At 52.5% G+C, this 27,624-nt stretch overlaps 1 protein-coding gene across 1 annotated transcript in view; it reads right to left on the reverse strand.

Annotated features, from left to right (window-relative positions):
• Positions 1-845: 845 nt before the first annotated feature.
• Positions 846-27,624, reverse strand: part of Prkar1b (protein kinase cAMP-dependent type I regulatory subunit beta) — an 86,078-nt gene continuing 59,299 nt past the window's right edge. The window contains exons 7-11 of the mRNA XM_090324103.1: positions 20,076-20,234; positions 14,818-14,878; positions 11,311-11,432; positions 3,243-3,324; positions 846-2,111 (exon numbers count right to left, since the gene is read on the reverse strand). Of these exons, the coding sequence (XP_090180229.1) occupies positions 1,939-2,111; positions 3,243-3,324; positions 11,311-11,432; positions 14,818-14,878; positions 20,076-20,234 (597 nt within the window). The 3' untranslated portion in view covers positions 846-1,938. The remainder of the gene's footprint in view (positions 2,112-3,242; positions 3,325-11,310; positions 11,433-14,817; positions 14,879-20,075; positions 20,235-27,624) is intronic.

The following is a 27,624-nucleotide window of genomic DNA, read 5'->3' on the forward strand; positions in this document are numbered from 1 at the left end:
GGTGGGGTCCAGCCCAGGCACTTGCCAAGGATGACCTCATTTTGCTAGGGTCCTTACATTCATGGTTGACCTGGGAGGCAGACTGAGCACACTCCAACCACGGCCCATGACACAGCCCCAGGGAAAGCCCTTGTGCCCCGAGAAGCCCACAGGATCCTGCAGTGAAGACTATAAAAACTTGAAAAAGGCAATCAAAGATGAAGCCAGGTGCCAGTAGCTCAAGCCTATAATCTTACCCACACAGAAGGCTGAGATCTGAGGAGCAAGGTTCAGCCTGGACAGGAAAGTCCAGGAGATTCTTATCTCCAAATTAACCAGCAAAAAGCTAGCTACAAGTGAAGCTGTGCTCAATTGGTAGCGGACCAGCCTTGAATGAAAAAGTGAAGGGTCAGAGCCCCTAGGCCCTGAGTTCAAGTCCCAGTCCTGGCACACACAAAGAAATTGAAATAAGGTTTTGGATATCTGTGTTCCCTCCAGTGGGAGCAAGGGGGTCATCCTCAGGTGGAAGAAACCATGGCTGCATCACACAGAACCTAGATAATAGGTGGCACCCATGGCTCACACTTGTCAGCTATTCAGGAGGTTGAGATCTGACAATCTGGGTTGGAAGCCAGATCATGAAGACAATTCCTGAAGATTCCAATCTCCTGTTAACCGTCAAAACTCTGGACTGGAGACATAACTCAAGTCATGGAGTGTGATGCATGAGTAAAAAGAGCATGAGGCTCTGAATTTGGGTTCTAATACCAGCCCAAAAGAAAAAGAAAACCCAATTCACAACAGATTTCAGACCAAGACACGCTCCCCCCACCCCACCCCCAATAAAAGATAATGGCAAAGAGCTCTTCGTTGCACATTTTATGGTTCATGCAGCACATAAATAAGAGTAAGGCGAGCAGATCCACAGGCCCTGGAGTCCACAGGTGCAGGCAAGACATGGAGGGACAGACACCTTTCTGGACAGGCATGTGTCGGGGATGAGGGTGCATGGGTTAAGTTGTTTCATTGTGTGTCTATTACCCAGAGGCAGCGCTGGGCAGCTCCGAATACCCACAAGGCCTCTCAGGTCTAGGCCACTCCTCTCTGCACAAAACTGGGGGCACACTTGAGGTTCTAGCTGGTGCATAGGTGCCAAGCCATGTGGGGCGCAAAGATGGATTCTCTTCCCATCAGGCTTCACTGGGGCTAGGATCTGGGGTTTGCACAGCTTACTATGAGGAGCGGCATAAGGGCCTATGGGTTCTCCATCTTTATCCAGGACCTTCTCAAAATCCCTCTTTTCCCTTCAAGGGCTCCTACAGGCCACTGGCAGAGAAATGGAACCTGACATTGTCCCTTGCCCTCAAGTTCCAAGAACAGGGAACCCAGCTCTGTGCAAGCCAGATCTCAGCAGGTCCCAACCCCATCTTTGAGGGGACCAGGGGGGACCCCAACAACTGTCTCAACCAGGCTGGGGACCCACTTTCCACCAGAGGTAAGGACCAGCCGCCATATTAACTCGCTGCCTCCCCCATCCTTCACCCTGCACACATGACACCAGTCTTGAAGTTGGGAGTTAGAACCCATCTGGCTTCTTTGGGGACCCCTGGGGGATGGAAGGGGAAGCCCCTCTCTTCTTGAATGTCCTTTTGGGGACACTCCCATTCCACAACCATCCCACACAGCCTCAAGAATAGCTCCAGGGCTCAGCTAAAAGGGAGGGAAGGGAGAAGGGAGGGAGGGAAAGAGGAAGGGATGGGGCAGAAGGACATGAGGGAGGGGAAGCTGGCCCCTCTCAGTTTGGGGGTACATCTGCTGCTTGTTTTTGCAATGCGCAGGTAATGGCTGAGTCCCAAGGAAGGAAAGGGTCCATGCCAGGGTGCCAGCCCCACCCAATGGCCTCCCAGAGCAACTGCTAGGCCCAGGGATGCAGGGAGGGCGTTCAGGTGCCAGTACAGCTCAGACAGTGAGGGAGATGAAGCTGTTGTAGCGTTGAATATTTCTTTTGAGAATCTCTGAGCAGGGGCCCAGTACACGCTCGAAGCGTGGTCTGTCCAGCTTTACACACTTCAGGGGTCCTCGGGCCACCACAGTGGCTGCACGTGGCCGATTCAGCAGCAGAGCAATCTCGCCTGCAAGAAAAGCCAAAATGGGTCAGGGGCCAGCTGGAGAGGCCGGGTGCTCAGGATGGACAAAATTCACCACGGAAGGGTACCAGGGAAATCTAGATTTCAAATCCACACACACAAGAAAACGGGATGCTGGCGGCTGAGGCCCTGTAACCCCACCTACTCAACAGGCCAAGATCTCAGAATCACGATTCAAAGCCAGCCTTTACAGGAAAATTCCCCAGGCTCTTACCTATCCAATTAACCAGCAGAAAAGTCTAGCTGGAAGCATGGTTCAAATGGTAAAGCACCAGCCTTGAATGAAAAAGCCCAGTGAGAATGAGAGGCCCTAGGTTCAAGCCCTGGAATTGGTACATACATTTAAAAAAGCTCCCCACCCAAAATTAATACAAGTACATTCTGTGCAATATTTATATACATTTAAAGAGTCTTCCTGGGCCGGGAGTTTGGCCTAGTGGTAGAATGCTTGCCTAGCATGCACGAAGACCCGGGTTCGATTCCTCGGTACCACATGCATAGCAAAAAGCTGGAAGTGGTGCTGAGGCTCAAGTGGTAGAGCTCTAGCCTTGAGAAAGTCCAAGGACAGTGCTCAGGCCCTGAGCTCAAGCCCAGGACTGGCAAAAAAAAAAAAGTCTCACAGACAGACAGGCACCAGTGGCTTATACCTGCAATCCTGGCTACTCAGGAGGCTGAGATCTGAGGATCGAGCATCAAAGCCAGCCCAGCAAGAAAGTCCATGAGACTCTTACCTCCAGATAACCACTAGAAAACCAGAAGTGGTGCTGTAGCTCAATGTAATAGAGTGCTAGCCTTGAGCTGAAGAGCTCAGGGGACAGCGCCCAAGCCCTGAGTTCAAGTCCCACAACCAAAAGAAAATGAAGTCTCATGGACTTTCATGCCTGGGCCAGCTTTGACCCACGATCCTCAGATCTCTGCCTCCTGAGTAGCTAAAATGACAGCCAGGCATGTCCTGCAAGGGACAGTGGCCCTGTCCTGGATCTCAATTGGAGGTGGCCTCATGGAAAGTCTTCCCCTTGGCTCATCTGACCCGGGGGCTCGCCCCAAGGCCTAAGGAACCCCCATAGTTAACCACCCAGAGCCTGAAAGAGAAGCAGCCAAAGAAGGCCGACTTACCGAAGTAATCGGATGGCCCGAGGCGGCCTACCTCCACATACTCCTCGCTGGGGGACCGGCGCTGGAGGACGGAGGCAGTGCCCTGCGGGGTGGGGACACGAGAATCAGTGTGGCAGGGCAGAGGTCGGGGTGGGGGGGGGCGCTCTGCATGGGGAGAGGCTTCTTTCCCCTAAGCTGCCCTGGGCCTCCAAGTCTAACCACCTGACCAACAAGCTCTCCCAGAGACCCCAACCTGCCAAGCACCCCATTTCCACACACAGAGCAGCCCCAGTAACAGGGTTCACTCGGCACATGTGCTGAGGTGGCAGTCTGAACTCAGGATGTGTGGGGGGGGGAATGCCACAAATGGTCACAGTGCTTTTGGTTGACCTTGAATAAGGCTCAAGGTCAGGGAGTGGGGGAGGGAGAGGAGCTCAGTCTCAGGGTCACACACCTGCTCAGCCGTGGCCCCTCCTGACTCCCCAACAGGGGTGCAGGGTCTGCAGACGACGCTTGAGTCAATGATTAGCAGAGAGGCCCTGGGCAGAATATCACAGGCTGCCGCGAATGGACAAATATTACAGACACTTGGGGCTGTCTGGGAGGCTAAATGCCTCTCACGCTCACCTCTCCATTGCTCTGAGGAGAGTTTGGGTTCCAGCCCACAGGGTTCCCCCCAGATCACTGCCTTCCTGTCTGATCCAGAGTTCTGCCTACATGTCAGCTTCAGGCTAGGGAAAATTGAGAGATTGACTTTCTATGGTGCTTTTGACATGGAACCCCACCAGTGTATGAGGTCAATCTTAGGGGGGCCCCCCTCAAGGTCTGCCAAGTTTCCAGTCCCCAAGACAAGGCCCATCCAGAGAATCATCTGTCCCATCACACAGCCTGGGAAGCAGGAGACGTCGAGCCCCCCCCCCCCCCGCCCCCAAGAGCTCAGTTCCCCAGTCATCTGCACATGCCCAGACACCACTTGAGCCCCACTAGCAGGGCGTGAGCAGTAATTCATTACAAGGTGGGTTCTTCACCCTGCTCCCAGACCAGCCTCGTCAGCACCATGCCAGGCTGTGCCCAGCTTAATGAGTAACTCTCGTCTCTTCACAGTCTGGAAGAGATGGGTTGATCTTGGGGTGCAGCCCTCACCCAGGTCCCCTCAGGCTACAAGGCTCCCAGGCCTTTGCGTGTTTATGAATTCAGCTGATAGATGGACCAGGAAGTGTGTAAACATCGGGCACTCCACCATGTCGCCAAGGGTAGCAGGGAGGGAGACAAGGGGGGCCTTCACCCCCAGAGCACCAGGAGAGGGGGGGGAATGCCCCCCCCACGGCTCCCTCTCCAACACATCTTGGGTTGAGGCGGGTCCTGTGTACAGCCCTGAGCTCTCTGGCCTTTGGGGAGGGCTGACCTCGGTGCTCCCTGACAAGAGGCTCCAGGAGATGTTGTGAACTTGGATTGATTTGTGGTGTTGGTCCCGGGACTTGAACTTTGGTCTGGGCTCTGGCTCTGAGTTTTATTACTCAGAGCTAACACTCTACCACTTGAGGCACGGCTGCACTTCTAAGTATTTTTCCTACCCAGACTGGTTTGGAGCCACGATCCTTGGATCTCAGCCTTCTGAGTAGTTAGGATGTCCGGCATAAGCCACTAGAACTGGGCTCAGCCGTCCACTCGAACGCCAGGCTGTAAAGGCAGACAGTGGCTGTCCCCATCCTGGATCAGACCATCCAGAGTTGGCATTTCCATTTCCGGGACCCCCACCATGTGGTCCCAACCCCCAGGAAGCCCCAACTAAAGACTGGCCAGTGCCTCCCACTGCAAGCGAGCTGGGAAAATGCTCCTGTCCAAGCTTCCTATCTCCAGTGCCAAGGAAACAGCCAGAACCCAGGGAATTGTGGAGCTCATGCTCAGGACTAGTAAAACACACTTGCAAAAGATCTGGTTGGGGCCGGGAGTTTGGCCTAGTGGTTAAAGTGCTTGCCTCGCATGCATGAAGACCCGGGTTCGATTCCTCGGTACCACATGCATAGAAAAAAAAGCTGGAAGTGGTGCTGAGGCTCAAGTGGTAGAGCTCTAGCCTTGAGAAAGTCCAAGGATAGTGCTCAGGCCCTGAGCTCAAGCCCAGGACTGGCAAAAATAAATAAATAAATAAATAAAAAGATCTGGTTCCTGTTCTCCACATTTCTCACCACCAAGCCCAAACTTGAGTCTCAAGTAAAGCAGGCCACAGCTCACTGAGACAGCCCAGAAGATGCCTGGCACATGTCACCCCCAGGTGACCATTGCCTCTCATTTGTTATGATTTAAAAAATTTTTTTTCTACGTGAGTCAAGCACCAGTGGGTCAAACCTGAATCCTAGCTAACTCAGAATGCTAAGCTCCAAAGGCCTGCCATTCAAAGCCAACCGGAGCCAAAATGTCTGAGAGATTCCATTTCTAAAATAACCAGCTAAAAGCCAGGCTGAAGATATGGCTCAGATGGTAAAGTGCCAGCTGAGCAGGCATGACATCCTGAGTTTAAACCCCAGGAATAAATAAAGGAGTTTGACCTTTAAGCCACATGTCTAGCCTTGCTTGTTGACTCTTTCTGAAGCTTTGAAGAAAGCCATCATTACAACTAAAACTAATCTGTACACGCAAGGCAATTTCAACTCTAGTTTCATCCATGTAAATTCCATTTCCACCCCCTAGGTTGGCACCTCTTCCCTGAGCTTCCTAACTAAGGACATACTGGAAATGTCTTGGGTGGGGTAGAGAAATGGCTTCTCCTTTTTGTTGAAGGGGGAGGAGTTCCTGTCTGCCATGGTGCCCAGCTCTTCCCAGCTGCTCACAGCCTGGCTGCAGAGTCCTCACTACACCTGCACAGCCCCCCCACCCCAGGTTGGCCAAGGTCAATTTTAATGGCTAGTCCGTGAGTTCTGGGCCCTGGGGGAGGCATGGCCCAGTGGCTTTGTGAGAAAGTAGGGCATTCCTATGGATTCCCCTCCCTGCCAGGGCTCCCAGGAGGCCTACGGTGCCAGTCTAGAGCTGTCAGTCCCTGCCTAAGACGCCAGGGACAACCCCTGCAACAGGAGCTCCCTCAGACCAGCCTGCCCTCAGTGGACATACAGCAGCTGGGAGTGAGGGGATCCAGCCCTCAGGAACCTGGCACATGCCATTGAGGGAAGGAGTGTAGAGAGCCTGAAGGCCACACCCTGCTATGGTCACTGTTCCTCCCCGAGGTTCAGTTCTTTTCCTGTCATTTGCTGGGGCAAGCTGGCCACCTAGGAACCCCAGGCAGAGCCCCTGGAGCCCAGACAGGACGTCAGCCCTGTGGCTCTGCTCTACAGGTGGGTTGGGGACTCATCTCAGCTGCCTGCTTATCGTTGGCTCCCCATGTCCCCGGGGCCTCAGGTCTGGAGTGGGGCTCTAGCAACTGGACAGACATCAAAACTCAATCGTTGACTGATTGACAGACTGTCAGTGAGAACCCCATCCTGGCTGATGATGTCCTACCAAGGGTCCCCTGTACCCCAAAGATGGACCCCCATTAGATGAGAGCTCCTCCACTGACAAAGCCCCTTCTGGCCACACACTCTCTCCGGCTTGCAGGGCCATGCCTGGGTCTCTGCCTGCACACACTCTCAACCCAAAGTCCTCAGTGCCAGCACAGGGGCCAGGGTGAGTGGCTCTGCCAGACACGGTCAGAAGCTTCCAGAATTAACACACAAAATTATCAGGAGGAGCCCATGGGTATATGTCCCCTCCATCTAAGTATCTCAGGAAACACAGCTTAAAACCAGCTCCACAGCCCTCATACCCACGTCCCCTGGAGCCCAATCATGGCCAGGAGGTGCAGACTGGAAAACTCAGAGTTCCAGGCCAGCCTAGGCAAAAAGCAAGACTCCATCCCTACTAATAAGCTGGGCACAGCTTATGATGACCTGTCATCCCAGCTACTTGGGGACATCCACAGAAGAATGAGGTCCAGATCCAGGCAAACACACAAGACTTGGTCCAAAAAGTAACTAAAGACCAATGCTAGAGCACCTGTCTAGGAAGCACAAAGCCCTGAGTTCAAATACCAGCACTTCCAAAAAGGAAAAAAAATATGTTAAAGTGATGTCTTACTATCTAGCCCAGTGCCTTGAAGGTTTTTTTGTTTTTGTTTTGTTTTATGAGTTTGAACTTGACCTGGCTGCCTTACCTCCAGCTTGGCTTTTTCTTTTACTTTTTCCTCTCTTTTTTGTACTGGTACTAGGGTTTGAACTCAGGACCTTGAGCTCTTTTGCTTAAGGCTAGTGCCATACCACCACTTCTGCCTTCAGTGTCACAAACTTTCTTGCCCAGGCTGGCTTCAAACTAGTCCTCAAGTTTCAGCCTCCCGTGTAAATAGGATTGTAGACAGAGCCAACAGCAAGCACTCTGCTGACCTTGAATAGACTCCCTCCCCAGAACCCCTGTAGAGAGAGCCATAGAGGGGCTGCACACCAACATGAAGCCCTTAACCCATTGCCTGCGCCCATGGTCCCCTTGGACAGCCCAGCGCGGGGGTCAGCAAGATTAGCAGTCCTGCAAATTGATTTGCCCGGAACTGTGCATCTGTCAGGGTGTTCCCTCCACATCTGTCCCAAGGGCAATGGCCCCTGCACGGTATTTAAAGTTCCTCTCTGCAGAGCCAGGAGTCACTGCTGGGGAATCTGGGCTCCTGGAATACAGCAAACACTTTCCACATGTCTCCTCTGGAACGTGTGCACAGCATGGCAAGATGGGTGAGAAACAGGATCCCAGGCCAAAGGGTCCTGAAGAGTCAGGGAATGAGGAAGACTGTGATTTCCATACTTGTTTGTGGGAGACTGTAACACTGTTGTTTTGTTTTGGGGGGTTTCTTTTTGCTTTTCTCCCTCCCTCCCTCCAACCCTTCCTTCCTTCCGTCATAGGGCTTGAACTCTGGGCCTGGGTGTTGTCCCTGAGCTCTTCAGCTCAAGACTACCACCCTACCCCTTGAGCCACAGCGCCACTTCCAGTTTTCTAGTTGTTAATTGGAGATACAAGTCTCATGGACTGAGCCTAGGCTGGCTTTGAACCTCGACCCTCAGACCTCAGCCTCCTGAATAGCTAGGATTACAGGCCTGAGCCACCATGCCTGGCTTGCTTGCTTGCTTGCTTTTTTTTTCTGCCAGTCTTGGGACTTGAACTCAGGACCTGGGCACTGTCCCTGAGCTTTCTCAAGGCTAACATTCTACCACTTGAACCACAGCACCACCTCCGGAGTTTTCTGTGTATGTAGTACCATCCCTCTCTCTGGCTTTGAGTGATTTCTGAGAGTGGGCGAGAGCATTCTCAGGCCCCAGGGTGGCTATGGATGTTGCGGACATTCATAAAATTAATTTCCTAAGCAAGGAGATAATCCACTCCCATGTTCCCATGGCAACGCCTCCCAGGCCTCCTGGCTGAGCCGGGGATTTTATGGGGAACTGGTTCTCAGGGGTCCAGCTGCCTGCAGGCTGCCTGGAGGGCTCAGGCAAGGCCTGGAAATGTGCATGTGCCGACTCGAATGGAGGAATGTGCAGTGGAACACGAGTCCTCAGCCCCCAACTCCCCACCCAGCCCCTGCCCAAACCCTTCTCCATTTTCCTAGACAGAGCCTGCATCAGGAGATGTTAAGGCTGGTGAGGTCTTGGAACAGCTGGCAGCCCCAGCTTCTGGGTCCTGAACAGCCCAGCACAGGGGCTGCCTTGTCCCTACTAGGGCCCCTGTACCTCCCCTGGAGAGGGGAGCCAGGCTGGTGTCCGGGGCAGGAGGGTCCAGCCTGCAGAGGTCTCCTGGGGTGACACTTAAATAAGAGTTGCTGGTCTGCCTTCTGGAATGCCTCGGGGTTTGGCTCCTGGGCCTATAGTGTGAAGTTTTGGTGGATTTTTTCACATGTGCTGGAAATCAGCTCTGAAAAAAAATTTCCAGTAAAACCTAAGCATGAGATCACCCCCAAATCCTGTGGCGTTGGGGAAGGAGTGGGGGCCGGAGAGACCCGTGCAGAGGACGTGAGAGGTCCTAGCTGTGCATTTTGGATCTCTAGGTTAAGTGTTTGCAACCTGTTAAGGGTACAAAACATCTAAAGAAATCCACACCAGGGGGGAAATGTCACAACTAAACAAGTGTGAGGCAGGGTTGCCAGACAGAGGGGGATAGGGTGGCTCAACAGTGAGAAAACAAACAGGCTTCAAGGGCAGGCTGGAAGGAGGCAGGCGTGAGACGGGCTCAGAGAGCTCAGCTGGGCACTGGGGGTGGGCGCTGGGTACTTCCACCCGCACCTGAGCTATGGCCTGGTTGGCTCACAGGCCATGCAGCCTACAGTGCCCGGACACTGGTGACTTAGGTTTGGCTGAACATGGGGAGAATGTGTGTGTGTGTGTGTGTGTGTGTGTGTGTGTGTGTGTGTGTGTGTGTGAGATGTTGTTTTTTGCTAGTCCTGAGGCTTGAACTCAGGGCCTAGGCACTGTCCTTGGGCTTTCTCAAGGCTAGAGCTCTACCATTTGACCTACAAGCACCACTTTTGGTTTTTTTCTATGTACATGATACCAAGGAATCAAACCCAGGTCTTTGTGCACGCTAGGCAAGCACTCTACCACTAGGCCAAACTCCCAGCCCCTAGAATTCACATTGTTAAGGGGACAGCTTCAAACACAGGACTTGCAGGACTGAGGCGTGGCATAAGGGGTAGTACTCCCTGCCTGGCAAGTGTGAAGCTCTGAGTTCAAATCCCCAGGACAGACAAACGCATCTTAAGTCTAAAAAACAAGCCCATATTTATTCTAGAATTACGTTACATGCCACAGGCCTGGACAGTAGGTAATTTATGAGATCAAGTCCCAACCTTGAAAACCTTGTCCCTTCACCCCACCACAAGGGACAAGGAGGGTACAATCCTGACAATGCTGACGTCATGCTCCAAAGCTAAATGAACCCCATCATTCATGACCTTTTAGAAATGTCTCTATGCAGCCTAAGCTCCGGAGGGGATGGTTCCAGCCTCGCCCCAGCTCCTGGGAGTCCCACAGAGGTGAGGGCAACCACCCATCATGAAGGGGAGGGTGGGAAGCGTTGGTCAGTCCCTTGGGCTCCAGAGGTCACGGAGCGCATGAGGTCAGCTCTCACACCTCACTCAGGGGGAGACAAGAAGGGCCAGGGAGAAACACAGGAAGGGGTGGTCTCAGATGGGAGCTAGGGTGGGAGGAGTCCCTCATACTCACAGATGCCCTTGCCCCAAAGGCTGCACTGGAATCTGTCCTGTGGCCTGGGGCATACATCAGCCAATGCTGCTCTCCCGGCAGTGTGGCTGCAGCATGTGGCACAGCAGGTCAAATCCAGAGACCTGGGAGACCTGAGCGATTAGCCTGGGCTGAGTTCTGCAGGGGGTTGTGAGGGTCTTTCCTTGGTTTCTGCATTCTTGTGTGTGTATGGTGGGAGGGTACTGGGACTTGAACTGAGAGCCTCAGCCTTAGTTTTTTTGTGTGTTTTATTTTCACTTAAATTCTATCACTTGAGCCACAACTCCATTTCCAGCTTTTGGGGGAGGCAGAGGGAGGAGGAGGGAGAGGAGTTAATTGGAGGTAAGCGTCTCATGGACTTTCCTGCTGGGACTGGCTTTAAACCGTGATCCTCAGATCTCAGCACCCTCATTAGCTGGGATTTATAGGTGCCAGCTATGAGCACCCAGCCTAGCAACTGCACATGACTACAATCGGGAGCCAAGGTAACCATTCCTCCTCTTAAGCTGTCTGGCTTGGGGGAGGGGGGGTTGTCATAGCCCAGTGTGTGGCACCCCAGGTCCACACCATTTCCGTGTGTGTGTGTGTGTGTGTGTGTGTGTGTGTGTGTGTGTGTATGTGTGTGTGTGTGTGTAGGCTGTCACACAGCAGATCTGTGCTCCTGTCATTATGTTTGATCTCAAGGAGGGGGGAGGTGTTACATCAGAGGTGTGAGGCTCTCATCCTGCCCACCCCCTGGAGGTGAGATGGAGGTGCCAGGCAGGGGGTCAGGGAAGAGGACCTCTGTGGCACTGCCCCCATGGGCTCTGGAGAGCCCCGAGTACCTCGTTCTGGTCTGGACTCACCTCCGTGATGATATAGAAATCGTCACCTGCCTCCCCCTGGACCACGATCTTCTCACCATCTTCAAACTGCACAGGCTCCAGGGCATCGGCCACCGTCAGCCGCTCCCACTTCTCCAGGGACTCTGCGGAAGAGGACAGGGGTTCATGGGACAATGCGTCACTGTTGTAAGACACAGTTAGGGAGAGAGTCTGCCACTCCACGCTGCTCCAAGGCAGCCTCAGAAAACCCTCAGTCCTGGGCTAGGAATGTAGCTCAGAGGTAGAGGCCTTGACTAGCACACGTTAGGTCCCATCCAAAGAAAGGAAGAGGCTAGAACAGGGAGGGAGGGATGGAAGGAGGGAGAAAGGGAGAGAAGGAAAAAAAAGAGAACGAGGGAGAGAGGGAGGACGAAAGAGGAAAGAAAGACTGTAAATGTCATCAGGAGGCAGAGATATGAAGATCTTCATTCAAAGCCAGTCCAGGCAGGAAAGCCCAAGATTTTCTTATCTCCACTTAACCAACAAAAATTGGGAAGTAAGCCAGGCACTAGTGGCTCAGGCCTGTAATTCTAGCTACTCAGGAGTCTAGGATCTGAGGATTGTGGTTCAAAGCCAGCCTGAGCAGAGGAGTTTTATGAGAGTCTTCTGTCCAATTAACCACTAAAAAGAAATGAAGCTGGGGCTCAAGTGGTAAAGCACTAGCCTTGTGCAAAAGAAGCTCAGAGATAGCACGCAGGTCCTGAGTTCAAGCCCCAGGAATGGCACACACACACACACACACACACACACACACACACACACACACACACACTTGCACAATTGAGACAAAGAGCTGTGGCTCTAGTGGTAAAATGACAGCCTTGAGCAAAAAAGCCAAAGGACAGCTACCAGGATCTGAGTTCAAATCCCAGTATGGGCACACACATATAATACATGTATGCACACATGTGTACACACACACAATTCAGAATGACCCATGCATTCAGAAGTGGCTCCTCATGCACCAATCAAAAACCAGGGAGGCAGGGCCGGGAGTTTGGCCTAGTGGTTAAAGTGCTTACCTAGCATGCACGAAGACCCGGGTTCGATTCCTTGGTACCACATATATAGAAAAAAGCCAGAAGTGGTGCTGAGGCTCAAGTGGTAGAGCCCTAGCCTTGAGAAAGTCCCAGGACAGTACTCAGGCCCTGAGCTCAAGCCCAGGACTGGCAAAAAAACAAAAACAAAAGCAAAAACAAAAAAACAGGGAGGCAAAGCCCAGTGGCTCACATCTGTAATCCTAGCTACTCAGGAGGCTGAGATCTGAGGATCAAGGTTCAAAGCCAGCCTGGACACAAAGGACCTGAGACTCTTATCTCCAATTAAACTCTAGAAAAGGGGAATTGAGGCTTGGCTCAAGGGTAGGTTGGTAACCTTGAGCTGAAGAGCTCAGGGACAATACCCAGGCCCAGAGTTCAAGCCCCATGATAGACAAAAACAAAAACAAAAACACCAGGGAGATGTGCTGCCAGGGTAATGATTGTAATGATTGTCTTGAGCTTCTTTCTGATGCCAAGTTGGTCTTGAACTGCTTGCAAATGCACCAATTATTTGCAGCCTTTCAAAACTCCCCCCCCCCCCCAACATTTTCTACCCCTAGCCCTCTGGAAGAAAGTCAAGGACAAAACCAGAATGCGACTCTTTCCTCGGCCCTGAGCACTGTCTTTGGGCTTTCCTTACCACTGGAGGTACTGAGGAATCGAACCCAGGTCTTCATGCATGCTAGGCAAGCACTCTACTACTGGACCAAACTCCCAGTCCCCTGCCTAATTCATTCACTCATTCTTTCTTTTATTCTTTCTTTCTTTCCTTTTTTTTTTTTCTCAGAGAAACCTTTCTAGCCTATGTTTAGGATACTACCTAAGTAGGCCAGTTGCTAAAAATAGAAAAGTCATCTATTTTAGATCTAGGTTAGCAGGGGGGCGGTGGGGGGGGGTCTGTCCCTAAAATCTGGGAAAAAAAATTTCACACTTCCTGTTGACCCCAGATGTCAGCAGACAGCATGCTGCTCCAGCTACACCTGGGGACCAGTTCCCTGCTGTTGTTTTGTTTTGGCTGTTGTTTTGGGCCAGTCCTGAGACTTAGTGCTGTCCTTGCTTCTTTGATCAAGGCTGGCACTCTACTATTTGGGCTGCGGCTCCACTTGGAGTTTGACAGTTAATTGGAGATAAGAGTCTCACCGATGGGCCGGGAGTTTGGCCTAGTGGTTAAAGTGCTTGCCTAGCATGCATGAAGACCAGGGTTCGATTCCTTGGTACCACATACATAGGAAAAAGCCGGAAGTGGTGCTGAGGCTCAAGGGGTAGAGCTCTAGCCTTGAGAAAGTCCAAGGACAGTGCTCAGGCCCTGAGCTCAAGCCCAGGACTGGAAAAAAAAAAAAAAAAAGAGTCTCACCGACTTTCTTGACTGGGCTGGCTTTGAAGTTCAGTGCTCAGCTCTCAGCCTGCTGGAAAGCTAGGATTGCAGGTGGGACCAGTCAGAGTCTTACTTGTAGCCAGCAGGTCTCCTCCCAGGTCCTCCTGTCTCAGCCTCCCCAATGCTGGAACTACAGGTGTACACCACTATGGCAAGCTCTAAACCGTGGTTGTAGGGCCAGATTCACATTATGAGTTGTCTCATCATATAGGGGAAAAAAAAAAGCTTACATTTTTACTTCTACATTTCACAACAGGATTCAAAGCGGATATGGACACACACACACACACACACACACACACACACACACACACACCCCTCTCTGGCTCTCTACGTGTGACGCAGGTGGAGCAGAGTATGACAGGCATAGAGTGGGGTGGGGCCCCTCACATCCAGAATGAATTTCCCATCATCCTCCCACATCTGACCCATGTGCAAGAAACCAGGTGCGCCCATGGCCCCCAGCTGACCCCTAGCACCCCAGAGGGACAGCGTATGAAGGTACCATCTGGAGGATGATATGTCACTAGGAGAGCCATTCTTCTGATGAGCCACCACGGCAGGGCTAAGGCCCAGGAGAGCAGGCCAGAGGCTGGGAGACACTGAGGAAAGGGGGAGATTTGAACCAGCAGCACGTGGGGGATGGGGAAGGTGCACTGAGAGGACCCTCGGGCACAGAGCATGTGCACATGCATGAGTGTTTGCATCACCCGTGTGCATCCACGTGCATGCAAGATTCAAGTGTGCACACACATACATGTGTGTGTGTGCTCTGTGTACATGTGTGTTGTGCATTGCACATGTGTGTGCATGCCACATGCATGCGACTGGTGCCTGTGTGGGGGTGACTGTATTACATATGTGTGTGCTTGTACGCAACCATGCATCAACGCAGGCCTCTGTGGACCTGCGTCTGTGCTGAGCATGCACGTTCCACACAAGTTTCCAGAACAGGTGACTGGTACAGAGGAGAGGCAAGGTACATGTATGGGGCTGGTGGGCAGGCATGCAAATAAGGCTACAGAGGAAGCCATGAGGGGGCCACGGAGACCACAGGACACACAGTGCACTGACCTAGGATGGACACCTTGCTGAGGAATTCCTCGTACATCTTGCGCTTTCTCAATGTGCTGCCCTGTTGGTAAGAAGAACAGAAGAGAGGCATCAGATTCCCACAAGGCCCTGGGCCCACCACATCCACACCCAGCCCTCTGCTTCCTCCACCACCCTCAGTGAGGACCGTATGCATACCCACCTCCCATCTAAACAGGACCAGCCTGCAATCCTCAGAACTCAGCCTCCTCAGGTGTGAGCTGCTAGTGCCTGGCTCCCACAGAAACTCTTAACCACTGTTACATTGTCACCTCATGCCACTAAATTTAGGGCAAGTTTGCTATAGCAAGAGCTAATGTATCTAGCTAACTTTGATCTTACCTACTACTGTAAATCAATCTCCTCCTCCTCCTCTTCCTCCTCCTCTTCTTCGTTCTGTTACTGGATCTTGATTGAACCCAGTGCCTTGAGCTTCTACACAGATGCTTGATCATGTAAGCAATGTACCAAACCCCACTCCAGCCATTTTTGGTAGATTTTACTCTTAGCTCAGACTGGCCTCACACCTCCCATCCTTTTGTTTGCCTGCCTCTCCCAGATAGCTGGGATTAGAGGTATGCCTCACCACACCCAGTCTGGCTTGACATTCACTCTTCTAAGGTTCATAGACTGGGAGAATACATGCTAGAGGCTTTCTATCTGCTTCTGATAGCTGCCAATTATGGGATGCCCTGAACATCCCCAAGGACCTGTACTGTGTACTTTCATGGAGCTGGGCATTCCTGGTCCCTACATAACAAAGCAGTCAGGGCCCTGTGGCTTCTGGCTGCCAGCTTGCTAAGACCACATCAGAAGGCAATGGGGAAATGGAAGCCAGGGATGGCTCACACCTGAAATCCAAACTATTCAGGAGGCTGAGATCTGAGGATCTGGTTTCAAAACCAGCCTGGTCAGGAAAGTCAGTGGGCCTCTTATCGCTAATAAATTACCACCACCACCCCCCAAAAAAAACCAGAAGAGAAGGTGTGGCTCAGTGGTAAAGCACCAGCCTTAAATAAAAATGCTAAGGACAGCACTGGGGCTCTGAGTTCAAGCCCCAGTACCACCCAAAGAAAAAGGAAGAAAAAAAATGGAGGGCACACTGGGAGTCCCCTAAAGGGCCGTTGCAGGTCAGGGGAGGGAGGTGGGCTGTAGTGGAAGGGAAGGGCTCTCAGGACCACAAGGGGCATGTGACACGGATGCCTGTTCTGGAAAGCAAAAACAAAGGTCCAAATGGCAATAAAGTGACGATGGCAGGGCTTCCCTTGCCGGCCCAGGGCCTTCTCCACAGCTGATGGTGGCCAGTGTTTGTCATTCCTGCCAACCTTGGCCACCACCGGCCACCTGAACCCCTCAGCGTCCTGAAACACAGCCAAGCTTGCACACTCCCAGCCAGGACACCCGGCCCAGGGGAGGGGCCGCACCCCTCAGCCCACACCCAGCCTCCCCATTTTCCCTGGGCCTTGTGCTTGTGTAGCAACAACTACCTGCAGACCTGAGGGCAACCGTTCCACCCCACTGGACAAGGACAAGAGGAGGGGTCATCCACACCCCTGAGCCTTGGTGGAATGAGACTTAAGATTACTGACTCTTTGGGGTGCTGTACGACCGCGTCTCAACTCATGGTCACATTGCTGCTGCTGTGGACGGTGGTGGTGATGGTGACGGTGTTGGTGGTGATGGTGGAAGGAGACCAAGTGAACAGTTCAGTGCACTGCACCTGACCAGTGAGAATATTAATACCTGCCCCAAGCATTCCTGTGGAGGCCTTGGAGCACGTGGCATGGGATACAATGACAGGACTCCAGCTGCATCCCAGCTCCTCAGTTTCCTAGCAATTTCTGGCTCTGGGCCCCCATGGCTCAAAAGGTTGTCACTTCCGACTTATGTAGCTCCAACACAACCCCTCCCCAGCCTCCCTTCTTCCCAGCAAAAGGCCCAACAGGGCAAGAGGATTCATAGCCTGGCAGGTTCCAGAGACCATACCACATTCCAGTGCCAAGCTGGCACTCGAATGTGTTGATGGGGAAGGAACCCATGGGTTTCCATGGCAACTAGAAATGTGTCTCTAGGCTCTCAGGAGGTAGAGTGAGCTTCAGGCCCATTAGAGCAGGTCAGGATGGCCGAGGTGGCAGACATGGGTCCAGGAACTCAGCCCAAGCCACGGCAGATCTCCACCAGCCACAAGAAAGCCATTGCTACCAGGCGCTGGTGGCTCAGGCCTGTATAATCCTAGCTACTCATGAGGCTGAGATCTAGGGTCACTAGTCAGAGCCAGCTGAGCTGGGGCAGAAAAGTTCATGTGACTCTTATCACCTCCAACAAACCAGCAAAAAGCCAGAAATGGAGCTGCGGCTCAAATGATAGAGCACCAGACTGAAGTGAAAAGCTAAAAGACAGGGGGCCGGGAGTTTGGCATAATGGTAGAGTGCTTGCCTAGCAGCACAAAGACCCGGGTTCGATTCCTCGGTACTAGAGACATAGAAAAAAGCCGGAAGTGGTGCTGAGGCTCAAGTGGTAGAGCTCTAGCCTTGAGAAAGTCCAAGGACAGTGCTCAGGCCCTGAGCTCAAGCCCAGGATGAAGAAGAAGAAGAAGAGGAGGAGGAGGAGGAGGAGGAGGAGGAGGAGGAGGAGGAGGAGGAGGAGGAGGAGGAGAGGAAGAAGAAGAAGAAGAAGAAGAAGAAGAAGAAGAAGAAGAAGAAGAAGAAGAAGAAGAAGACGAGGAGGAGGAGGAGGAGGAGGAGGAGGAGGAGGAGGAGAAGAAGAAGAAGAAGAAGAAGAGGAAGAGAGGAGGGGAGGACAGGAAAGAAGAGGAGGAGAGGAGAGTAGGGGAGGGGATGGGAGAAGAAAGGAGAGGGAGAGGGAGAGAGAGGGAAGACAGGAAGAAAGCCAAGCACTGACAGATCTAAGTGTAACCCTGTCCCGTGGGCTGCGATCTGAGGATTATGGTTTGAAACCCGTCCCAGCAAAAAAGACTGCAATTCCAACGCACCAGCAAAAAGCAGTAGAAGTGTGGCTCAAGTAGTAGAGCAGCCTTTGAGCAAGCAAGTCTAGCGGGCATGTGGCTGTGAGTTTAAGCCCCAGTCCCTAACATAACAGAAGGGAAAGAGGAGCACTGGTGTCCTTGGCATAATGAGGAATTTCCAGGCCAGGCGTGGAATCCCCACTGCTGGCTGGAGAGGTGCCCCCTCCTCTCCTGCCCGGATTCTCTTCCTCCTGCAGTATAACAGGCGTACGGCCAGGGTGCCAGGCCCTGTCATTTTCTTCCCGGGGACATGAGCTGGCCTCCAGGCCCATGCACTATTCTTAGGGCTCAGGGATCCAAATTGAGCAGAGCGGAGGCGCCGGCCGCCTGTGGTTCAGCAATTTCCCAAACCTAGCCAGGAATACACAGCATCATGGCGGGGGAGAGGCCTTGGCCAGGTGTGCAGGGCAGGCACTGGGGGGGGGGTGCCCTCAGAGGGAGGAAGCCCGTGGCCTCCCATCAGACATGTGAGGCACAGGGCAGAGCTGAGCAGAACCCGCTGCAGGACCATGCTTATGCCCTCTGGCCTTGAACCCACAGTGCCCCAGGAGCCCTGCCTGGTACCAGCCAGAAGAATGTGTGAGTGCCACACAAAGGAGTTGGCACCATGGTGGGGGAGGGAGGGATAGGCCAGGAGTCCGTTCTTGGCCTCTGTGTCTCAGCCCCAGGGCTGAATGATCCTGAGCATCTGGAGGCTTCTGCCCCCCCACCCTGGACCATCTCAGGGTCTCCCTCCACCCCAGGGTTCACCTCAGCCTTCCCTCCCCTGAAAGTCACAGCACAAGCTGGCCTTCGGGAGACCGAGGGCCAGAGGAAGCAGTTGGATGGATATAAGGGGATCCAGGGTCTGAGATGGCACTGATCCCCAGGTATGGCTTGGTCTAGCTCAGAGATGTCTTGACTCAAGTCAGCTCAAATACTCCAGTATGGCTCTGGGTCAGAGTCTAGGCAGACAGGCCCTGATGGAGGCTGCCATCCTTGGAACAGAGTCCTTTATACCCCTCTCCAGGCTTCCTTACTGGCCCACAGCACTCCAGACAGCTCCCACCCCCGGGCCTTTGCACTGGCTTCTGTAGAACAGTCTTTTGCAGTCTTTTGCCCCAGAGTTCCTATCCCAGGACTCTGTCCCTATGTTGCCTAAGGGGTAGGGAGGAAACCTACCTTTTCTCTTTCTTTCTTTTTTCTTTTCTTCGGTCATGGGGCTTGAACTCAGGGCCTGGGCATTGCCCCTAAGGCTCTTTATGCTCAAGGCTAGCATTCTGACACTTTGAGCCACAACTCACTTCTGGTTTACTGGTGGCTAATTGGAAATAAGAATCTCATGGACTTAGTCTCATGGACTTAGCCAGGTACAGTGGCTCATACCTGTAAGCTTAGCTACTCAGGAGGCTGAGATCTGAGGATCAAGGTTCAAAGCCAGCTCGGGCACTAAAAAGGTCCAAGAGATCCTTATCTCCAATTAATCACCAGAAAACCGGAAGTGGGGCTGTGGTTCAAGGGGTTAGGGCAGTAACCTTGAGCTTCCAAGAGCTCAGGGACAACACCCAGGCCCAGAGTTCAAGTCCCATGACCGAGAGTCTCATGGACTTTCTTGCCCAAGCCGGCTTTGCACCCTGATCCTCAAATCTCAGCCTCCTGAGTAGTTAGGATGACAGGCGTGTACCTGTAATAATAAAGCCAGCAGCCCCTTTCCTCACTCAGTCCCCTTTCCTGTCCTCAGCAGGGACCAGTCCCTGTCTGATGGGAGATCTATTTATTAACCACCTCGGATTTCCTACATCAACACCGTATGAGCTTTATGAAGGGTAAGGAAGGTGAACACCAGCTGAGCAACCATATCTACCCTAAACAGGCTGCACAGGATCCTCCACACAGTTCCACCCCAAGGCTTTGGTGAATTGATTTTCATTCCCAAATCTACCTCATGATCAAAGATGGCAGCTGGAGCTCCAGCCATTACAACCATGTTCCAAACAGTCAGCACAGGAGAGAGGAAAGAAAGGCAAAAAGGCCCTCCCAGACCATCTGACTGTTTTCTTTCTTCCCTCCCAATGTGTTACCATTCTTCTCATTGTCTGCATCAGGGAGGGTAGAAAATGTCTCTACCTTGTGCCAGGGTTCCTATGGGGTGCTTGGCCAAGAGGGGAGGAGACAGCAGACTCATCTACTGCTGTTTCTTCCCTGGCTCAGTCTCTCTGGTCAGAGTGCCACTCACCATGAGAATGCGCCGGTAGCTGTCTCGGTCAATGCCCCAAAGCTTGAGGTCAGTCTTGGCTTTCACCGTGGCAGCTCTGGGGGTGCCATAGATGAGTGCGAGCTCTCCGAAACTGCCGCCTTCGCTGATGTTAGTCACCCACTCCCCGTTCACATACACCTGCGGGGACATGAGGGACGAGAAGAGGAATTGATAGGTGTGTGCTCTCTCTCTCTCCCCCTGCCCCCCATGCTGGGTCTTGAATTCAGATTCTCACACTGTCACTCGGCTTTCTTACTCAAGGCTGGCCCTCAACATGCCTCTAGCCTGGCTTTTTGCTAGTGTATTAGAGATGGGAGTCTCTGCAGCCCCTTCTGCCCAGACTGACTCCAAATTGTAATCTTCCAGCTCAGCCCCCAAGTAGCCAGGGTTACAGACGTGAGCCACGGGTGCTCTCTTGATTGAGATGTCAATAGACTATGCTCCCCAACCCCACATAAGCTGGGAGGTGGCCTCAGGCTGGTGGGGGGACTGTGGTGGGCCAGCTACCAACCTGGTCAGAGACATCAAACCCCCAAAGGATGGATCAAAGCTAGACAGGAATGCCCTGGGGTCTGACCAGAAGCCCAGTCATCTCCGATCTCTGATTCAGTACACTGCTCATCGACACTCCCTGGGCCTCAGTTTCCCCAGCTGAATACTAACCTGCCACCATGCAAGGACTGACAGGCCAGGCAGACATGCTGCCCTTGCCCTTTCCATTCAAGGGTCCCCAGTGTGTCCCCCCCCACCGACTGTCCACATTGCCAGCCCTCCCCCCAGGGGCACCAGTGCCCACGCCATCTCCATCATGGACCCCACCAAAGCCCTCTGGCTTATTAGAGCCTGAATGCAACCCCTGGGCCTAGCACGGCTGCCGAGCTGTGCCAAGAAGGGGCCGGGACAAGGTTCTTTTTCAGCCCTCCACGCATGATAAGCACTGATGGCGCAGTCCACGCCCGGCAAGAATGGTCTGGACTGTTCATTCTGCTCAGCACTGTGCAGCCCAACACAGACCCAGTGCCACAATGTCTCCCTTCTCCAACCGCGTGTCAATGAGCGCACACAAGACTTCCCTAAGCAGGAATGGGTGTGCGCGGGGAGAATGGATGGCGCTGAATCACCGAGGGATTCTTCTGGAAATCAATGACTCATTATGAGCTGACAGTAACCGGACCACAGAATTTTCTGTCTGCAGCTCCTCTCAGGCGGCCATGGGCAATCCCATGGTTAATCAGGAGATGGCCGTTCCCAGAGGCTAGGGAGCGGGGTGGGGGGTGGCCCTGGCTCGGGCTGTGCCCATCCTGGCTTTGCGGTGCCCCACTTCCTAAGGGGGGTTCAGAGTATAGGGGGGGACCCACAGTAGGCCCTGGAGAAATCTCAAGACAGATTTCTCCTGATAGACACGCAGGGGAGTGAGCTGGACAGGAGGGGCTGTGGAGGGGGGACTGGCAAGGCCAGCATTCTAGGGGTGAATCTGGGGGGGGCTCACAGACAGCCCTAGGGCCTCTGCATCTTGTTTCCACAAAGGGGACTCGGAGCTTGGGGCGGGGCAGCAATCACAGAGTGCCTGCAGCTCCCTGTCCCTCTGAGCCAGCACAATTGTCCTCAAAGAAATCTAACTTGTAAACCAGGTGTCTGGAATCCTAGCTACTCAGGAGGCTGTGATCTGGGGATCACGGTTCAAAACCAGGAAAGTCCATGAGAGTCTTCTCTCCAATTAACCACTAGACAACTGGAAGAGGAGCTGTGACTCCAAGTGGTAGAGCACTAGCCTTGAACAAACAGAGCTCAGAGACAATGCCCAGGCCCCGAGATCAAGCCCCATGACGCAGGCGTATGCAAAGACATGTGCTAGAAATGTGTGGATATGCACAAGCGTGACTGCCAAAGCAAACAAGTGGAGATGGGTGTTCACGTGTGGGTAGAAATGTACATAAATATATAAGTACAAAGTACGAGCATGTGTGTGAATGAAGGTTCAAGGTGTGTGTGAGTATGAGCATGCAGATGTGTTTTTTGCAAATGTGTGTGCGTGTATAACTGGAAAATGAATATGACACGTGGCTGTGTACGACTGTGTACATGTGGGTGTGAAACAGAAGTGAGCATGTCGGTATTGTGCAAAGACAGTTGTGTGCGTGAGTGTGCAAATGTGTCACGCAAGCACAAACATGGCTGTGTGAATCTGAGCATGTGTGTGTGTGCCCATGTGTACAGCTCAGTGAAGTGCACTGCTCTGGCATGCCTGGCACAGCTCATGGGCGCCCCTTCCCATGCTACCCTCCCTCTGCCACTTGCTGGGCTGGAATAGGCTGCTCTGCCCTGGTTTGTGGGGTACCATTCGCTGTGCAGCCCAGGGCCACCTTTGTTTGGCTTCACCAGCTGTGGCTGAATGCCAGTCTCCAGACATCGCTCTCCCCCACTACCCACCAAGCTTTGGCCCTTGTGGGTGGCCCTGTACCAGGTGCCAAATTAGGAGTGTGGAGTAGTTTGGGCGCTCATGAATCTGAGGGTGGCATTGCCTCAGTACCAGAGTCCTGCCAGGGGGAAGCAGTGGGAACCCAGGGTGGCTGAGCCAGTCTCCCTTTGCAAGGTGTAGGACAAGAAAGGCCCTGCAGCAGCCTGCCTCAGCACAGGACATGGGGTCTCCCAGGACAAAACCCAGGGCCCCTGGATATGCCCTGTCCAGCTAGGGTGGCAGCCACACCCTCATCTTTCCTGAGGCCCATCCATACACTGTCTTGGGATATGAGCGGGGGCAGCCAGGACCTGCTACAGGAAGCCCCCTCCTCATCAGGAAGCCCCGCAGCCCCCCAAAGGCATTAGAGGAAAGCATTGTGCATCCAGGGACCGGCCAGCGCCGCCTCGGAGGACAAAGGGGCCATCTTTCTCAGGACACTGCTCTCTGTCTCGCTCCCGGCACAGCGAGGACCCCACCCAGCTGGTACGCAAAGGGACTACTCTTGTGTTGGTACTGCCCCACCCCACCCCACCCCCGCCCTGCCCCGCCCCGCTGCTGCTTCTTTAGAAAGAAAAATAGTGGGAAGCCCCACTGGACTGCAATTATGTATTCTCCACAAAGAGCAGCAGTGTCTCCTGGTGGACACAGATCTGTGAGCCGTGCAAGCCCACCTGCCTTTCTGTGTGCATGTGTGTGTGCACATGCATGTGCATGCCAATGCTAGGACTCCACCTCTGTCCTGGATGCTGTCCTTGAGGTTGTTTTTGCTCTAAGCTGGTGTTCTAGCACTTGAGCCACAGTTCCACTTTCAACTTTTTGCTGGCTGACTAGAGATAAAGAGTCTCAGGAACTTTTCTACCCAGGTCGGCTTTGAACCACCATCCTCAGATCTCAGCCTCCTGAGTAGCTGACAGGCATGAGCCACAATGCCGGATTCCATTTTTTTGGTCACCTACCCTAACTCCCACCCTGTCACAGGCACCCCTGGCTCCCTGTGCCTCTCAACTACTTTCCAACCAGCACTGAGATGGGGCTACAGGCAAATAGACAAACCCATTCCTCCAAGGCCACAGAGAAGATGGAAGGTGATATTTGGAGGAGGGGAGCTACATGGAGGACTGTTCCATGGACATGACCTTGAGCCAGTCATGAGCAGAGAATACCAGCCCTGTGGGAGGAGGGGAGGGAGAGAGAGAGAGAAACAGATGGAGATAGACAGAGATAGACAGACAGACAGACAGGAAGAGAGAGAGAGTGCTCAAGGGGGAAGACCAGCCATGCCAAGGTCCTGAGGCCTAATTGGATCAGGAAGGGCCGAAGAGGTATTAGGGTATGATGGAGAAGAGGAAAGGTTGGCTGTGAATTCCAGAAGCCACAGGAAGCCCCCCGGTTCTGGGTTCCCAGAGGAAACGGTGGGCTCTACCTCCACAGAGCAGGCAGAGACAGCCAGAAGAGGGACAAGAAAGAGGCCCTGGCCACAACACCTGTGGACTCACAGATTTCCATGCCTAGGCTGGCTTTGAACCATCATCCTCAGATCTCAGCCTCGTGAGTAGCTAGAATTACAGGTGTGAGCCACCGATGCCCAGTTCAATAAATGACCAATTAAAAACTAACACCCCACAATCACAGCCAATTTAAAGGCAGAAGCTGACCGTGTGACTGCCAATGGACAGATGAGGGACAAGCAAAATGTGGTCAAGACACACAGCAGAGTATTTATTACTCAGCCTTGAACCAGAAGGACATTCTGTCACCTGAGGCATGGAACTTGAGGGTGTCATACTGGGTGACATAAACTGGATGCAGACAGACACTTCTGTGAGAGCCCCCCCCCACCCCTACCTGCAAATCAGATTCAGTATTTAATGGGGACAGAGTTTTAATCTGGGACAGTGAGAAAATTTTGTGGACAGCTAGTTATACAACACTGAACTATGCCCCTAACCGTGATAAAAATTCGTGTTTCTCCTGGGCACAAAAGTCTTTGAGACTTTTTGTTTTGTTTTGGTTGGTCACGGGACTTGAATTCTGGGCCTGGGCACTGTTTCTGAGCTCTTCAGCTCAAGGCTACCCCCCTACCCCTTAAGCCACAAGCCACTTCCAGTTTTCTGGTGGTTCATTGGAGATAAGAATCTCACGGACTTTAGTGGCCGGGCTGGCTTTGAACCATGATCCTCAGATCTCAGCCTCCTGAATAGCTAGGATTATAGGCGTGAGCCATTGCGCCTGGCTTTCTTTGAGACTTTTATCTCCAATGAACTGCCAGAAAATTAGAAGTGGCTCTGTGACTCAAAGTGGTAGAGTGCTAGCCTTGAGCTGAAGAGCTCAGGGACAGTGACCAGACCTAGAATTCAAGCCCCACAACCAACCAAAAAAAAAAAATCATGTTTCTGTGTTTTACCAATTTAAACATATTCTCTGTCTCTGTCTCTGTCTCTCTTGCTCTCTCTCTCTCTCTCTCCTTCCCCCACCCCTCTCCTGATGAGGAAGGGTGAGGCACAGAGCTGTCAGGGGAAGGACTCTCTCTCTGCCTTTGAGGGGTAGAACCCACTTTTCTTCCAAAGCTAGAGAAAAGCCTGGAGCCCTACAAACCACAAGGACATTGGAAACCTGGAAAGAAACATAGAGCCAGGAGTCCTAACCTAACAAGAGGCCCATAACTATTAGGAAAGGGTCAGAGCTCAGGGAGACACAAGATGGAACTATACAACCATAAACCTGTAAAACCAGCAGCAGGGCTTCTATCAGCAGCTCATACCCGTAATCCTACCTACTCAAGAGGATGAAAATTCAAAGTCAGTCTAGGCAGAAAATGAACAAGACTTCCCTATCCCAACAAATAACTCAGATCCAAGGTGGACATCTGTAATGTCAGCTCAGAGGGAGATTAGGAGGAACAAATCAAAGTTCAGGCTGGCCCTAGGCAAAGGTAAGGACCTATTTGAAAAAAATAAATAAAGCAAAAGTAAAGGGGGGCTAGGGAGCATGGCTCAAGTGGAAGAGAGCCTGCCTAACAAGTAGGAAGCTTCAAAATTACAGTACCACAGGGGACCAGTGGCTTACATCTTTTATCCTCATTACTGAGGAGGCTGAGATCTAAGAATCACAGTTCAAAGCCAGCCTGGGCAGTAAAGTCCATGAGATTCTTAGCTCTAATTCATTACTTAAAAAGCCGGGAGTTTGGCCTAGTGGTAGAGTGCTTGCCTAGCATGCACGAAGACCCGGGTTCGATTCCTCGGTACCACTTACATAGAAAAAAGCTGGAAGTGGTACTGAGGCTCAAGTGGTAGAGCTCTAGCTTTGAGAAAGTCCAAGGACAGTGCTCAGGCCCTGAGCTCAAGCCCAGGACTGGCAAAAAAAAAAAAAAAAAAAAAGCCAGAAGTAGAGCTGTGGTTCAACTGATAGAACACTGACCTTGAACAAAAAATTTCAGAGATAGCACTCAAACCTTGAGTTTAAGCCCCATGACACACACACACACACACACACACACACACACACACACCACATTACCACACAAAAAAAGAATAAAAAGTTTAAAAAGCAGTGGCATATCCTTTTAAGTAGAAATGCTCTGTTCCATGAATAAAATAAATTGGAAGGTATTTTTAAACTTAGAAATGGATTAGAGCTCTTGGCAACACACACACACACACACACACACACACACACACACACACACACACACACACCATGTTAGCATCCCCTCCCAACCCCATCTCTGTAAAAAAAAAATATACATATATATATATATATATATATATATATATATATATATATATAATTTAAACCAAACCAACACTTGGTCAGCTGGTCCATTTGGGGTGTTGCTAGAGTAGGGATGGAAGATCCTGTCCATGCTGGGGCGGGGTGGGGCACAAGCAGGACCCAGCCTATCCCTGCAGAGCATCTCTAGGCAGTGCAGGGGCCAGGCCAGCCTGGGTCCCAGCCCCGGGGCAGTTATTTAAGGGGCTGCATAAACAAAACATAGCCCGAGCAGGGCTGCAGGCTGGACCCTGCGGCGCCTCAAAGCTGTAAAGACAGTAATTATGGTCATTTCAGCCCCATAACTCAGCCCAGCTCCCCATCAGGCCAACCCCTCACCGACTCCTCACAGGCACCTTTCCAGGGCCCTGCGTGGTTTTCTGCACACCAGATGCCCCCTCCAGCACAGCCTGACTGTCCCACAGGCACTCCCTGTCCTGTCCTATCCTGTCCTGTCCCATCCCGTCCCACTGGAAAGTCTGGCCACAGCCATCAAAGTGATGGGCAGATTAGCCTACTCATGGGCTAACCCATCAATCACAGCCTTGTGCCATGTGGTCCCTGGGTGATTCCAGTGCCAGATGCCACAAACCAGGCATCTACTCATGGTGCCCCCACATCCATGCTTGGGCCAGGTGGGTCCAGAGAGATCCTTGAAGCTGTCTTTGACCCTGAGAGGGGCACCTGCTAGAGGAAGGAAAAGAGGGCTTGGGGCTACTCGAATCAGGGGCAAGTAAGCTCATTGTCTTCTGAGCGCCTATAATCCTACCTACTCAGAAAGCTTAGGTCTGTGGATCATGGTTAGAAGCCAGCCCTAACAGTCCTGGGCTTGAGCTCAGGGCCTGAGCGCTGTCCTTGGACTTTCTCAAGGCTAGAGCTCTACCACTTGAGCCTCAGCACCACTTCTGGCTTTTTCTATATATGTGGTACTGAGGAATCGAACCCGGGTCTTCGTGCATGCTAGGCAAGCACTTTAACCACTAGGCCAAACTCCCGGCCCACTCCATGAGACTCTTATTTCCAGTAAATTACTCAGAAAATGCTGGTAGTGGTGCTATGGCTCAAGAGATAGAGTGCTAGCCTTGAGCATGAAGAGGCTCAGAGATAGCTCCCAGTCCCTGACTTCCAGCTCCAGGACTGGGGGGGTGGGGGGTGGGGAAAGGTCTCTTCTGTGTTTCTGGGCCTCTGGACCTGCAGGAAGTCAGCTCAGAGAGAGACAGGGAGAGACAAAGTCAGAGAGACAGAGACAGAGACACAGAGAGAGACAGAGACAGAGAGTCACAGAGACAAAGTCAGAGA

This window comes from Megascapheus bottae, chromosome 34, assembly GCF_031878675.1.
Source record: "Megascapheus bottae isolate mThoBot1 chromosome 34, mThoBot2.hap1, whole genome shotgun sequence".
NCBI classification, from domain to species: domain Eukaryota; kingdom Metazoa; phylum Chordata; class Mammalia; order Rodentia; family Geomyidae; genus Megascapheus; species Megascapheus bottae.